The sequence below is a fragment of the Phyllobates terribilis genome, unplaced genomic scaffold (genome assembly GCF_046119375.1).
Source record: "Phyllobates terribilis strain yellow unplaced genomic scaffold, ASM4611937v1 Scaffold_7__3_contigs__length_470593459, whole genome shotgun sequence".
NCBI classification, from domain to species: domain Eukaryota; kingdom Metazoa; phylum Chordata; class Amphibia; order Anura; family Dendrobatidae; genus Phyllobates; species Phyllobates terribilis.
Genome location: NW_027362767.1, coordinates 243,260,018 through 243,276,527, shown reverse-complemented (window position 1 = coordinate 243,276,527; position 16,510 = coordinate 243,260,018). Strand labels below are relative to the sequence as shown.

At 43.7% G+C, this 16,510-nt stretch overlaps 1 protein-coding gene across 5 annotated transcripts in view; it reads right to left on the bottom strand.

Annotated features, from left to right (window-relative positions):
• SH2D3C (SH2 domain containing 3C) overlaps positions 1–16,510 on the bottom strand; it is a 51,846-nt gene that overhangs the window by 12,152 nt on the left and 23,184 nt on the right. Inside the window, exons 1-3 of one of the 5 annotated variants that reach the window (XM_073640028.1) lie at positions 16,130–16,283; positions 10,231–10,270; positions 63–191 (exon numbers count right to left, since the gene is read on the bottom strand). In XM_073640028.1, coding sequence (XP_073496129.1) covers positions 63–191; positions 10,231–10,270; positions 16,130–16,191 — 231 coding nt within the window. In that variant the 5' untranslated portion in view covers positions 16,192–16,283. Of the gene's footprint in view, positions 1–62; positions 192–3,972; positions 4,038–4,830; positions 5,065–6,061; positions 6,399–10,230; positions 10,271–16,129; positions 16,284–16,510 lie in introns of those variants that run through there. The other 4 variants (XM_073640027.1, XM_073640030.1, XM_073640032.1 and 1 more) reach the window with 4 other exon arrangements.

The following is a 16,510-nucleotide window of genomic DNA, read 5'->3' as shown; positions in this document are numbered from 1 at the left end:
CCCCCATCACTGCGGTTAGCATGAAAAGTGTAGGCGGCGACAAAGAGTAAACGCCACGTTACCTCTCGTGGTATGCGCCCGTGGTACCAGGCGTGGCTGCGCAGGTCTGAGCTGTTAAGTTTTAGCTCTTCCTCTAATTCCTTGTGCAGTTTCTCTGGAGGAGTGTCCAAGATGTACTTCTCCTTGGAGAACTGTCGGGACATGAAGAACATTATAAAACCTGTACAACTTCTTTCATCAATTATTCAGAAAAATGCAATTCTACGACTTCAAAGAAAACTGTCTCTTATATTAATAAAGGAAAACTCAATATACTTAATCTGTCACCTCACTCCCCACCAAGGGGGTGCCGTCTGGAAATAAGTCAGGGATCCTTCTCTATAGACTAAGACTATAGACATGGCAGCTCTGCTATTAAGGAGGACATGTGGTGTCAGGGCTAATATAGACAGATGGAAAGATGGCAGGTGCTGTTCTTGTTTTTTTGGCACCAATGTATGGACATATTTCTTCATCAGTGGACTGTATTCACCACCGGAAGAGAACTGGGCAAAGAAAAAATAAAATAGGAAAATGTAACACCATCTCCAATATCTCTAGTCATCCCTGCTCCTCTGTAAATGTGTAACTAGTCAGATTTCATTTTTGGGACCTAGTGCAACATCTGCAACGCCTAGTGCAAATCTGTCTGGTTTTTCAGCAACATAGGATGACGACAGGTAGCACCAATCTGGAGACTGTGAAAGCTGAGTGACATAGGACTTGTGAGCAGTAGTACTGGTTACAACTAAAAGAGCCCATACTAGATAAAACGGCCATAACAAAGGATCTTTGGCTCGCTCGATCATTTGTTTCAAACATTTGTCCAAAACACTGGTCGGGTGCATTCAATTTTATTTTTAGCCAATGGTTGCATTGTCTGAAAAAGTCCAACATTAGCCGATGAGATCTGTGATATGTTCAGGGCCGTTGACTAATGATTGTTCGTTATCTAATACATATAGAAACATTAAGAAATGGCCAAATAGAGGAAAAGAGGACACCTCAACTCAAGGACTATGGATTTGATAATTTCATGTGATAATTCCTCTTTAATTACCATTATGCAGCCTCGAGGCCATCAGTATTGACTTCACCCCATACTGCATGCTCCATATACAGTGCCGTACACCCTCCTACCATATGCAATTTATACTAATGTCTTAAGTGGGCTTTTGGGCTCTTTTAGCCACTAGGGCCTGGAGGTAGCTATTACTTCGGTACGCCTTATATACACCCCTGTATATATAATTTCTGTATGAGCAAAATACACATATTTTCAAAGATGATGGAGTCCTTGGGTCTCACATACGTAACAAAGCCCATGGCAGATGATGTGAAGCAATCAATGACGCTGATTATATCTGCTCCCTAGGGACGTGCATCATTAGGTGACATCACTGCCACTGCACGGTGACATCACTAATCTTCACCCCTGGATAGCAATCGACAGCACAACCCAATAAAAAAAAATGTGTAATTGGCCACTTATGGTTCTTTACTTACAGAACAGCTACGTGACCTGAGTTTAACGGGATCGGCATTAGCCATTTAATTCTGGCTGGTAATTCCCTTTCACATACGGCGTTGACGGATCGGACTATTAATGGATCGGTTTAGAGCAGAGCACGAAAGGGAATTAAGGCATTTATTCTTTATCAGTCCAGGTGGCAGTTCCTAGTCTCTGCTTTTCTCTGCCTATAGCCCACGCCAGCATGAGATAATCCCCCTCCACAGAAAATCGTATCAAAGCTGGTCTGGCTTGGTGAATAATACAGACGGTTTAGAGGCATCGTCTGCATTGTAATGAGCTTTTGTGGCCACGGGACCACCTGAGCCAATCACCCGTGTGCGGCCCCCTCTTCCTCCCACGTTGGAAAAGCAATGATGTAATGCCCTGAGTCAGCTGGATCCCTGTAGTAAATGACAGCCTTGATGTAAAATCCGGTAGAATTAGACTGGAAACTCTCTGGGGTAAATGTCTTCCCTTGGTTGTACCACTAGATAAATGTCTGACCAAACCTTCGGGACCTACACCTCTATAATGTGGTCCCATCTCGCGCCACTGTGAATCCAGGTAGCCGTGCATGCACATCTCTCTCCGTTTACTTCTATGGATTCCTGGAACTCTCATGGAAGTAAACGGAGAAAGATGCGCACCCGTTCACAGAGAGGAACCCATTCTCAAGATAGCTGTGGGTCCTAGAGGTGGAATTTAGATATGTCATGCACATTTATGGCCTATCCTAAAATGGCAATACCCCTTTAAAGAGTTATTCCCAAAATAAAGATTAATAGGATATAAATGCCCCAAGAAATTGTCAGGTTAAGTTCTAACCCCCCAAAAAAGGGGTTGTTGAATCACAGAATGGGCCCATTATGAATGGGGCAGAGACGTTCATGCTCGACTTTTGCTTCTTTCCTTTCATTGTCTATTGGACTGCTATAAACAGCGGAGCGATTTACTTGGCTTTCTCCGGCAGTTCCATAGACAATGGAGAGGGAGATCAAGCATGTGCTCTTCAGCTCCATTCAAAACATGGCTCTGCAGCCCTAATCTCAGGGCTCCAGAAGTCAGACCCCTATAATCAGTAAGTTATCCGCTATTCTACAGAAAGGGGATAACGTGCCATTTGGGAAAAACCCGTTAACCCTATTATACGACATTGATAACTTTCCGACCCCCATATCATTTGACATTCGGGACTCACTGGGGGTCACTCAGTTTTTCCAATAAAACAAAGAAATTGCTTCCATTTAAAAAGGGGCAAAAGTCTAAAAGGAATATTTTGATTATATTTTGGGTTTCGCCATTATTTTACCACTTGACTCCTGGGTGTACTGTCAGCACATTGTATCTGAATTTACAATCCCATTGGAGTCTTAGTAGATTGGTATAAAATGTCACTGTTTAATACAGACTGGAGATCGCTTAAATAAAGTATTTTGCAGCTAGTGAGCCCACTGGGAAATTAGGGGAACAGTAACAAGTCTTCCCCGCCCATCGTCAGATTAATTAAAGGAAATCCAGAGGTCTCTGTACCCGGCAGGCAGCTGCTCACATGTGATTTATTTCAGCGTTTGCCCCATATTATTTGCATTGCACATAATATTTCTACCCTTACCCATAAGGGGGGCTGCGAAAATTACATGCAATGCAAAATATATGGGGAGAGAGACATTGGAAGAAATCTTCTGGCATTGCATAAAAAATTTGTTTAGGGTTCAAAGGGGACTGTAAATACTAGCAATGCCGAGACTATGGGATGAAATGCTGCATTATATATTTTGCTGTAGGCATCTTTTCTTACAAGATTTATACCAATAGTTTCTTTCATATTTGCAGTCGTCTGGGTGCAAGAGTTGCAATTGCACCAGAGCATTGGAGCCTTAAAAGATCCCTTTGGAGACCAAGACCCCTGATAGTTGGGGGCCCATTGAAAATTTTGCATTGGGGCCCACAAGCTTCAAGTTACACCAATGGTGCAGAGGGTCTCCAAATATTATACAATGGAAAAAATATGGGGGAAACGTGACCAAAAGATCTGCAGGTTTTTGCTTGGTATATTTGCTAATATCAATGGCAGGACAATCTGGAAAAATGATGGCGTGAATCATGCAAGACAAGATTTATTCTAGCGTCCCCCCTCCCATAGCTGTGGCGTTACACATAATATTTGCAGCCTCCAAGGACCCCCCCGTCTCCCCCAACAAGCCTTTCTCTCTCCATTAGACAACCTTTGCACACCACAGCACAATTACGCTGCAGTTCTGTCCATGCTGTGAATAAGGGTTGGCCGCTCTAATTACTGGTGGGGGGACATTCAGCCTAAATATTCCCTGAAGGGACCGAGGCTTTAAGTAGATGCAGTTACCATATCAACCCAAGCCCGTCAAGGCTGCGGCTTCTCTGTCTGACAACTTCCTTCTTACCAGATCTGTCTCCTGCCACAAATCCGTCACCATGCATCCATTGATTTTACTAGTATATGGAAAGGGAGGGGCGGCAGGGAGGGGATGGAGGGTCTGTGCTCAAAATGCTTCTAAATGGAGATGCAGAATTTCCGACATGTTGAGAATATATTGCCGTTCTATATATCTGCAGAGCGTGGCGGAATAGGACGTCGCTATACGAAAATCTATACATACATGTATGCAAAAAAAAAAAAATTACAGGGTAGCAATACAATCTTAGAGCGCTGACGGGTTTTTTTTGTTTTGTTTTGCATATCTGCGGAAGAACATGGAGTCTGTACCTTAAGGACTTGTTCACACGTAACATTTCGGCTGCTTTTTTTTATTTCGTGCATTTTACAGTAACAGCAAAATAAATGAGATTTCTAAAATCTCATTCACATGATGTGTTTTTTTTCCGTGCATTTTTTTATTTTTTTTTTATCCGTGGTGTGTTGTTTTTAAATAACACAATGTGACAATTCTTTTGGCGTTTTTACTACAGTTTCCCCCCCCCCATTGAGATCAAAATAGGCAAAAAAAAAGCATCAAAAAAGGTTTCAAGGAAGCATAAAAAAAAAAATAACGAACCAAAAACACACGTAATTTTTGCTGCGGTTTTCATGCAGAAAAATAATGCATCAAAAAATTGCTACATGTGAACATGCCCTAAGACTTTCACTGCACACATATATATACATTCATACATAATAATATATATATATTATTATGACCATAATCCCCCCCACTCTACACACACAACGCTGATACAAATGACCAATAATGGGTGTCCTCCATGGTGGAAAAAAATGGATATTGTTCGTGCCCTGTGGTCACCCGGCTTGTAAGTGCTCCATGTTTCTGATTCATTTCATTTTGCACATCCGACTATGTCCTGAGGGTCCGCGGCATCTGATCTCTCCCCTGAGGATGCCATCTCTGTGACGGTTGCGGCACAACACATGGCATCCCATATTAACCCTTCGGTAGCAGTCATAAAATATATAATACGTATTATTATGGGTTTAGCTTGCTGCAAGAACAATGGCCGGAATACACCTGTAATGATTTTTTTTCCTCCTAGTCTATCTAATTTGGGGGAAATCTTGATCTCCCCCCTAATCTGTAGGTACTGCATATGCTGTCTGGTCTGCCATTGGTTAGAAATGATGTCATGGCTGTAAGATCATGGTAATAAGCTATTGGCGGAGGTGCAGAGATGGTGACGTCACCGGAGTAACACCCAGTCATTCATACATTGCTCCATCACCCAGTCTCCGTAACCCTCGCCATGCCAAAATGCAAAAAATTACTTCTGGGGGGGGGGGGGCTGGGGGTGATTGCCGTCCGTCCATAACTTTCACCTATAGGATGCGGCACCTTCTGCCATTTCATATATTGTGAAATATTATCAGAAACAGGGCATCATTAACCGGGCAATTAACTTTATAAATACCCTTTTTTAAACAAAAAACAATGGTATGCAATAAACTTAAAATCCCCAGGCATCCAAGTTTCCAATATACTACATAACTACAATATAGCAATGTAAAGACGTATACCCACGTCTGCCGACACGCAATGACATAACGTGGTTGGCGTGTAATGATAAAATGACGCTTATGCCAGGATACGCGGGTCTGCAGCACTCCTGTACGATCCTGATGGGACGCATTCACACACGTGTTTAACCCCGGCTCTGTTCTATACCATAAACACTGACGTCACCTTGGACCGGCTTTAGTCTGGGCATCTACCTTAAACCCAAAAACTCCCTTCCGCTGGTAAGCTTCATTTACGGTGCCAAGGCTCCTTTCCAGGAAAATAAGAGTTTTTCTACCCTGTCTACATTAATATCTACATCAACGTATAGACCCCGACCTGTACATTTAATACATCCTGCGTCTATGTCAACTTTTTTGGGTCAAGATTGGCCGGCTGGACCCATGGCACCACTTAGGTGGCGACCGCATGTTATGCTCATCTACCTGTTAAGATTGATGGAAAATTGATAGGAGATGGATATGTAAATATGGTATTTGATGGGTTTTTTCTTGAGGGTCCTTACCTGCACCTGCATGAAAGACCCCCGATAGAAGCAGCATGCTGCAGCCGACAGGGCGCTCCATAAACTGCACCGTTCAGTCATGGCGAGATCAAATCCTCCATCCAAATGTACAAAAATTAGGGAAAAACCCAATAAAGAGGTTGAGTTCTGATAAATCCCCTCTTTGGCTGGTGGTAGCGGAGCGGCTCGTAGCACTGACGGCGGAGGCTACTGGTGCTGATGCTGCTGTTGGATTGCAGGCTGATGCTTGGAGCATTACCTCATCCTTGTCAAAAGAGCATCATGGGAGGAGCGCTCATCGAAAACCAGCTCTGGCCAAAGCCTCTCCTCCCCGTCTCCCCCTCCTCCATCCTCTCGGTTTCTGCTCCTATCTCCCAATTCCCTTTTCCGCCTCTCCAGGCTTACACCTCCCCCTTTCTAGGGATTTTTTTTTTGAAGGTTGGGAGAATAGGGCTACAGCATGTATGAATGAATGAAATTTCTGCTGCTGCAATGGGAGGGGGGAAGGAATGTCAGGTCATGGGGAACATCTCAGGTCACTTTAAGAAAATAGTCATTAACCTGAAAAATTTAACTGTTCTGCTGATAATTTTTCACGTAAGTGACAGATTTACAATATATATTAAAGGGTTAATATGACCTGCTTTTTGACGTGTGTACTGGTATTGTAAAGCCCCCCCATACACTTTAGATAGCAGCCGGATGAACGATGGTCTGGCCGGCAGCTATATCCGAAATCGGACATGACATCATCTGTCTGGGGAGAGTCGGGGTGGCCCTATACTTATTAGACTGTTGGCCCAACTCGTCAATATTGGCATAGTCTGATGTGTATGGGGGGCGTAAGAACTCCTAGTTGACCCCAGCTAATGGCGCCCATAAAAGTCGTACGAATCCAACACAAAATGTCGGTGGAGAGAAGGATCTGTACTGTTAGACTTCATCGGCCGATCCTTTTGTTGGGCGCGGAGAGGATTCTGGCGGTGGCTCTCTTATGAAGAACACAGGAGTGTTCGACTGGAGCTTTGTAAGGGGGAGTCGGGAGAGAAAGCTGTCAGCTGAATGATATAATGTGAATAGGGGTCTTAAAACCAGTAGACCTGTGTTTCCTTAGGTCTACTTAGGTCAGTAGAAGAGGCTCCCATGCAAGAGGAGTACAGGGGTCTCTTCCTCTTCAATAGCGGTCCAAAAGAGATAGGACATGGCTATCAATATCAGAACAGTAGGGGCTTGGAGACCTCAATATACATCAGACTAACATAGGTCAAACCTTGCCGATATCAGACGGCTAGGCCGACAGTCTAATGAGTATGGGGGTCTCCCGACTCTATCTCGACAGAGGATGGTGAAGATAAGGATCCAGAATGTCCGATTTTGAACTTCCGATCCTTTCGTTCTCAGCGATATAACCCGCCGACAGAGGAGTCTGACAGTGTAAGTATGGCCCAGGCAAATACAAACAAGCCGACAAGTCGATGTAATTATCAAAGAGGTTGCAGTGTTTGCCCATAGCTGCATTGCTGATCGGAGGGAGTGCCAAGAGTCAGACCCCCCATTGTCCAATATTAATGGCCTATCCTAAAAATAGGCAATCAACTTTAAAAGGGAAAATAACCCCATTGACTCCAATGCCTTCTGTTCCTCCGTGCAGCCGCACAGATTGGTAGGTCGACCTCTAGTGCCAAGTATCCCCCCACCGTACTCCATCCCCAAGTGCAGATGCTAAACAGTGAAATATATTTGGGGTAGGAATTTTCTTGTGCCTTTGTGCCAAGATCTGTAGGCCAACATAGTGCAGAGGTGGCAAGGGAAGGGTCAGGACTAGTTTTATAGCCAATAGGGTGGTGTCTACAAGAAAACTAGGACCCAAACTCTTCCCATTTTGTAATGTTTGCGGAACATACCGTAATCCCAGATACTGCTATATAATATCAGGCCAATATTGCCATGTACAACCCACATTGTACTAGTGCCCAAACAATGCTCCATGACAGAGCCCACATAATACTGCCATACGGTGACGACATTATATATCGGTTACATCGTGTAAATGAAACTTTAGTAAAACGTAACTTTTTGTTTCTGTACATTACTAAGCTTTAGTGGTGATGCTAGTATTAATAGCGGTGATATTCCTTTGTACATGTCCCTGCAGTCGTAGCTTGTAGGAAGCGCTATTTCTCCCGGTTGCCAAGTTTTGTAAATTCACAAAGCTGAGTACTTGGCAAGGTTAAGTCTACAGACAAGTGTCTGTCCTTATTGGCCTGGATTCACTTGACAGATGCTCTATTTTGTGAAGCTGCGACAAATGAAAGCAGACATGTGGCAGCACGGAGAGCCACAAGAGCAACAACTCCTCCGAATAAAGGAGCGGAAGGGAACTCATTAAGATCCGGAACTGGTGTATCCATCAAAAGATGACCTACTCTCTTAGGACATTTTTTTTTAAGAAATAGAGCTCCAAGTCATCTTTGAAGCCTCAAAGGAGCACTCCAGAAAACGCTGATACGATGCTATGCCTGGTGCAAGTACGGAAGGGGCGGAGCATGACACAAAGATAAGAGTCACGGCCCGCCCCCTCAGTAGATCTGCTTTCTCCTGGAGCGTTAGACCATCCTACCACAAGACAGGTAAAATGTACTGATTGTTGGGGATCCGACCTCACCAATCAGCAATATATCCAACGCGGCAATCTCAGCCAGTCCCATAGACAATAAATGGAACGGTGGTGTGCATGCGGAACCCTCACTCCATTTAAATGGAGGACCCCAGTGATCAGCAATTTATCACCTCTCCTATGAATAGGTAATAAGTTGCTATGGTCGGACAACCCCTTTAATACCCTATTTAGCCATGTATTATTTACCTGGTCTCTATATGGGCAACAGAAGCTGATTGACAATCACCAATGGTCCCATTAAGGAATCAGGGAGGTTTAGCGACAGGGGAGTTAGGAGCCATTATCATCGCTGTTACTTCCTACCTAATGGGTTCCACAACACTTCTTGCACTATTGGGAATCTTTCTTCACTCCACCACTTCATGTAATATATTACGTCAAGAAACTTCCTGTGGGTTTGTGACAAATTTGGAAACTATCTCCTATTCATGGGATAGTAGATAACTTCCCAATCACTTTGGTCCGCTCCCATGCTGATAATACCCACTTTGTCCTCCGGTGGCTTAATGTTGTCCGCCAACAATAATATTTCTATACAGACATGTGACCACTGCAGCTAATCATTGTCTGCAGTGAACACCACTGAGGTCTGGGCCAGTGATTGGCTGCATCAGTCACATGTCATGGCTGGAGGCCAGGATCCAGAGACTGGTGGACTAGCCAAGAAATGGTGGCACGGCAGCAGAAGGATCGGTTTATTTTAGGTTACCAATTTCAGATGTAATACCCTTTATCCTCAATGTTGGGAGTTAGGCATAATGTAGGTAGAGGGGTTGTCCAGATCTGGAAAAACATGGCTGCTTTATTGCAAAAAATAGCCCCACTCCTGTCTATAGGTTTAGTCTGGCAATCCAGCTCTATTAAAGGGGTTGTCCAGGACTGAACTATTCCTGACCTATTTGTAGGATAGATCATCAATATGAGATTGTGGGGGTCCGACACACGGCAGTCCTACAATCAATTGGTGGATATAGTTCCGTACTCTGCAGCTGCCACTTAGCAATGTACAGGGCTGCACTGTTTTGCTCCATACATCGGTTCATTCTGGATCTTGCTTAGTGGCTGCTGCAAATTACTGATCTTCTGCCAGTAGCCGGAGTAATTTTCAGCTCATTGGTGGGGGGGTGCCAGGTGTCGGACCCCCACAATCACATGTTGATGATTTATTTTGCAATAGGCGGACAGCACCTTTAAAATGAATGCGGTCGAGTTGCAATACCACATACAACCTGTGGATGGGTGTGGCGCTGCTTTGACAGAAAGAACCCATGGTTATCTAGTAATGGAGATCGCTTTCAATACACAGGGCTATAGACATGTGCTGTATGTATATCCCATCTACTACTGTCTGTAGCATCTCCCTATGGGACTTGACTTCATTAGATTGACGTCATTCGTTATGTATTGGGTGCCGCTAATCCTCAATGCGATGCAGCAGGGGGCAGACACAGGATAAACATATGGTGAGAAGAGGCAGAGTAATCCTTACCTTCACGTACTCGCTTCCACCATCCAGACTATTACACGTGCTGCAAAAGAGAGAGAGCGGAGATATTAGGAAAATGTCAAACAGCGCCACTCTTATAGACTGGCTGTGCTCGGAATTGCATCTCAGACCGAGAAATAGACTGTTTTGATAATTGAAATTCCTCATGTGTTAATAAATATGGAGAACAGTTCATAGTAAATCTCATATCAATATAATAACAGACTACTCGTTACATACAGGAAATCTGCCATTTTACTGTTTTGCCAGTACATGTGCCGTCCCATTTCTGGATCTCCCTGCGGACCCATTCAGAGATGAGGGGAGCGGACGTTGTGTTCTCAGTCAGGTTTCCTGACCGGGGTGAATCACAGAAGGGTCAAGAGGCAGGGTGTGACTCCTCCTGGCCGAAGGCGCAACGCAGGAAACAGCGGGCTTCATCCATGGATGTGGACAATGGGAGGCTTCCTCTCTGTTCCTGCTGCATCCTCTTATGTCAAGAAGGGGAGAATAATAAGGTACAGCACACGCACACAGGCGCGTTACCTGGGACCTAATAACGCTGCATTCACAGTGGATATACAGTGGTGTGAAAAAGTGTTCGCCCCCTTCCTGATTTCTTATTCTTTTGCATGTTTGTCACACTTACATGTTTCAGATCACAAAACAAATGTAAATATTACGCAAAGATAACACAAGTAAAACAAAATGCAGTTGTTAAATTAAGGTCTTTATTATTAAGGGAAAAAGAAATCCACACCTGTGATCTGAAACGTTTAAGTGTGACAAACATGGAAAAGAATAAGAAATCAGGAAGGGGGCAAACACTTTTTCACACCACTGTATAATATACAAGTGCTTCTCACTAAATTAGAATATGATCATATGGGCGGCACGGTGGCGCAGTGGTTGAACTGGTTGAACTGGGGTCCTGGGTTCAAATCCCACCAAGGACAACATCTGAAAGGAGTTTGTATGTTCTCCCTGTGTTTGCGTGGGTTTCCTCCGGGTTCTCCGGTTTCCTCCCACACTCCAAAGACATATTGATAGGGAATCTAGATTGTGAGCCCCGATGGGGACAGCGATGATAATGTATGTAAAGCGCTGCGGAATATGTTAGCGCTATATAAAAATAAAGATTATTATTATTATTATCATCAAAAAGTTAATTTCAGTTCTTCAATACCAAAAGTGAAACTCATATTACATAGAGTCATTACACACAGAGTGATCTATTTCAAGTGTTTATTTCTGTTAATGTTGATGATTATGGCTTACAGCCAATGAAAACACAAAAGTCATTATCTCAGTAAATTAGAATACTTTATAACAACAGCCTGAAAAATGTTTTTAAAATCTGAAATGTTGGTCTACTGAAATGTATGATCAGTAAATGCACTCAATACTTGGTCGGGGCTCCTTTTGCATCAGTTACTGCATCAATGCGGCAATGTGGCATGGAGGGATCAGCCTGTGTCTCTGCTGAGGTGTTATGGAAGCCCAGGTGGCTTTGATAGCAGCCTTCAGCTCGTCTGCATTGTTGTGTCTGGGGTCTCTCATCTTCCTCTTGACAATACCCCATAGATTCTCTATAATAGATTCTCTATGGGGTTAAGGTCAGGCGAGTTTGCTGCCAATCAAGCACAGTGATACTGTTGTTTGTAAATCAGGTATTGGCACTTTTGGCAGTGTGGACAGGGGCCAAGTCCTGCTGGAGAATGACATTTCCATCTCCAAAAAGCTTGTCGCACGAAGTGCTCTAAAATGTCCTGGTAGACGGCTGCGCTGACTTTGGTCTTGATAAAACACAGTGGACCTCCACCAGCAGATGACATGGCTCCCCAAACAGTCACTGATTGTGGAAACTTCACACTAGACCTCCAGCAGCTTGGATTGTGGCCTCTCCACTCTTCCTCCAGACTCTGGGACCTTGATTTCCAAATGAAATGCAAAATTTACTTTCATCTGAAAACAACACCTTGGACCACTGAGCAGCAGTCCGGGTGTTTTTTTCCTTGGCCCAGGTAAGACGCTTCTGGCGTTGTCTATTGCTCATGAGTGGCTTGACACAAGGAATGTGACACTTGTAGCCCATGTCCTGGATATGTCTGTGTGTGGTGGCTCTTGAAGCAATGACTCCAGCAGCAGTCCACTCCTTGTGAATCTCACCCAAATTTTTGAATGGCCTTTTCTTAACAATCCTTTCAAGGCTGCGGTTATCCCGGTTGCTTGTGCACCTTTTTCTACCACACTTTTTCCTTCCACTCAACTTTCCATTAATATGCTTGGATACAGCACTCTGTGAACAGCCAGCTTCTTTAGCAATGACCTTTTGTGGCTTACCCTCCTTGTGGAGTGTGTCAATGACTGCCTTCTGGACATCTGTCAAGTCAGCAGTCTTCCCCATGATTATGGAGCCTACTGAAATAGACTAAGGGACCTTTTTAAACACGTAGGAAGCCTTTGCAGGTGTTTTTTGTTAATTATTGTAATTTACTGAGATAACGACTTCTGTATTTTCATTGGCTGTTAGCCATAATCATCAACAATAACAGAAATAAACACTTGAAATAGATCACTCTGTTTGTAGTGACTCTACATGATATAGGAGTTTCACTTTTTGTGTTGAAGAACTGAAATAAATGTTATGGCTGATCTCAGGATTCATTTGTATTGGGGATTGGCTTTCAACATATTTTATCCCCCTTTTTTTTGCAGGAGATCACTACTTTTGGGCAACTTTTTGGAAAACCCCTGTAATCTGGCACCCAGAATGATCTACTTGATTGGTAAGATCCTTATGGTCAAGTAAGACTCCAGCTAGAATCAATTACAACCTCCCAGCCATAATACTGTGTTCATAGTCTATGGTGCCACGTCTTACCCCCTTTATGCCACCAATCTCAGGTAAAAATGGCGTGCTCCATTGGATGCCATATTAGAAGCATCGCTCTTAGGGAAGAATATATCCATAATATGCTACCATATGGAGGGATCATACAGCAGCGTGTGGTGTGCCTACATTTCTGGAGAGAGGCTGCCTGAAAATGCGTCACTGGTATATAGATAGGATGCAAATGTAGATCTATGGAGGGATTTCACTTCTATGGACAAGTACAGTGGCTTGCGGAAGTATTCACCCCCTTGGCTTTTAACCTATTTTGTTAATTACAACCGGTGTTTAAATATTTTTTGTAGTCTGATTTGTGTGTGATGCATCAGCACTAAATAGTCTAAGTTGGTGAAGTGAGAAAAATATAGTCAGAAATTAAATTTATGGGATCAAATAATTAAAAATTTGCATGTGCATATATATTCACCCCTTTTGCGATGAAGCCCCATAAAAATTTCTGGTGCAAGTAATTACCTTCATAAGTCACAAGCTTAGTGAAAGATTGCACACAGGTGGACGTCCTAAGTGTCACATGTCTGTCAGTATATAGACTTTACCTTCTCTGAAAGGCCACAGAGGCTGCAACACTATTTATCAAGAGGCACCACTAACCAAACACCACCATGAAGACCAAGGAGATCTCTAAACATGTCAGGGACAAAGTTGTTGAGAAGTACAAGTCAGGGTTGGGTTATAAAAAAAATACCCCAATCTCTGATGATCCTCCGGAGCACCATCAAATCCATTATCATCAAATGGAAAGAACATCGTACCATAACAAACCTGCCAAGAGAGGGTGCCCACCAAAACTCTCAGCCCAGGCAAGGAGGGCATTAATCAGAGAGGCAGCACAAAGACCAAAGGTAACCCTGAAAGAGCTGCAGAGTTTCCAAGCAGAGACTGGAGTATCTGTCCATATGACCACAATAAGCCATACACGCAATAGAGGTGGTCTTTATGAAAGAGTGGGCAGAAAAAAGCCTTTACTCACACGCAAAAATTGTAAGGCTCGTTTTGGAGTTTGCCCAAAGACATGTGGGAGACTCCCCAAATGTATTGAGCAAGTGCCAAACCAACACAGCTCATCACCCCAAGAACACCATCCCCACATTGAAACATGGTGGTGGCAGCATCATCCTGTGGGGATGTTTTTCGGTAGCAGGGACAGGGAAAATGGTCTGATATTCTTGAGCAAAAGCTGTTTCAGTCTGTCAGTGCTTTGAGACTGGGACGGAACTTCACCTTCCAACAAGACAATGACCCAAAGTATACTGCTAAAGCAACACTTGAGTGGTTTAAGGAGAAATGTGTAAATGTTTTGGAGTGGCCTGGTCAAAGCCCAGACCTTAACCAATTGAAAATCTATAGCCATACTTGAAGATTGCTGTTCACCAGAAGAAACTATCTAACTTGAAGGAGCTGGAACAGTTCTGCCCTGAGGAATGGGCAAAAATCCCAGTGGCAAGATGTGGAAAGCACAGAGACTTATCCAAAGCAACTTGCAGCTGTAATTGCCACAAAAGGAGGCTCTACAAAGTACTGACTTTAGGGGGTGAATAGTTATGCACACTAAAGTTTTCAGTTCTTTTCTTCTATTTGTTGTTGGCTTCACAATAAAAAGAAAACCAAATGTTCACAGTTGTAGGCATGTTCTTTACGTGAACTGATGCAAAGCCTCAAAAAAGGCAATGAAATTCCAGGTTGTGAGATAGCAAAACACGAAAAATGCAAAGGAAGGGGAGGGGTGTGTGCGAATACTTTTGCAAGCCACTGTATATTTTAACTAATATCCCCCTCCCATTTTCACCTGTTTATAGACCCAACTGTATGCTGCTGTGTATGTGGGAGGTTTATGTCTGAACTCCTGACAAATGTAAAAACATATGGCACAGTATGGGCATATTTGCCTGTCACCTTTGGGCTATCATGTTTGTTTTTTTTAAACTTAATGTGCAATATACTTTTTTTTTGGACATCTCTTTTAGCCTCCCTTAGTAAATGGAGGCCTATGGATATATTTGATGTATAAGGCGGGATCTTTCCCAGCTTATGTGACTGCCTATTAGGGAATATGATGGTACATCTTTACACCCGGGGTCCCAAGTCTACAGACTGTTGCATTGTCTTCAAAGTGATCGGTACTTTGCTGACACAGAAAATCCCATTACACCCGCAGCCCACAATGCAGACAACGAGCCAGGGGGGGAAGAATGAGATCAGCGCTGTCAGGGGGGTTGTGACCTCCCTAAATATAACTAGAATTTTAATTCTAACCAGATGATCTGAAGGAGATAAGTTTGTTCATGGGAAAGAGGGAATCCCAGAGAACAGGAGGTAGAATATGTAAGAGCAGGGAGGGGGTAAAGGTAACGAAAAGGAGCTGCAATCATTACTGGGAAGGGGGATGTGTCCACTTTAGCATCTAATGGTCAAATAGTGGGCGACCAGGGTATGTGTCCTGGGTGCTCATACGCCACTTTGTAATATTTGGGTACGGGGCTTGGGTACCAATCCAAATCTTTGCCCAGGTGACAGCTCCAAAAGAGGAATATATTTCACATGTCTGATAATCACGGTCTTAGTATTGGCCGGGGATCTCAACAATCTTCTAGGCACTTCTGAAGCAGTTGGGTTCAGGCTGGTCCGTAATCGGACGGTCATTATTCGTCGGGTGATGCATAAAAATCATTATCGTTATCAGCAGCACGTTAAGAAGTGATGTGCTGCCGAAAACCTGTTCTGTACATGGGCACAGAACCATCATATTAGCCATCGTTCTGTGTCGGTCATTGAGCTCATGTAAACAGGCCAGTAAATGAGCGCCGAACGACTTGAATACAGTGGATCGGCCGAGTAAATGAGCCATTATTACATGACAAATTCAGCTCTGCTACATCTCAATGTCTATCAGAGCGATGCAGACGTGACATGATTTTCGCTATACTACTTACTATATCAGATCCGTAGACATATACAATGTTCCCGTCATCCCCATAGCAGATCACTTACCAGTAACCCATAGGGTAACATCTTTTCCCCACATCAGACACGGCTCTGAAATCTAAATTCATCTCCAAGTGATATGTTCTCAGCTCCTGAGCAGCAGGATGGTTTGTGAACTTGGGAAAGTGAGTCCTGGACCCCTCCAGCCTGTCCTCCTCCTCCTCCTCGGCCACTCGTCCCTCCCTCCATTGCCCTGTATGGAATGTACGGCTGAACCAGGGGATGGCTCCTCCACATTTTGGCATCTGAAGGAATTCCAGCTCATTAACATGCTCAGGGCATCACCGGGGCCTCCTCCCCATATACACACATAGAGGGAAAGTAATCCCCGGAGAGGAGATTCAAATTTTAAAAGAAGATATTTCAGGTTTGAAATTTTTCGGCCAC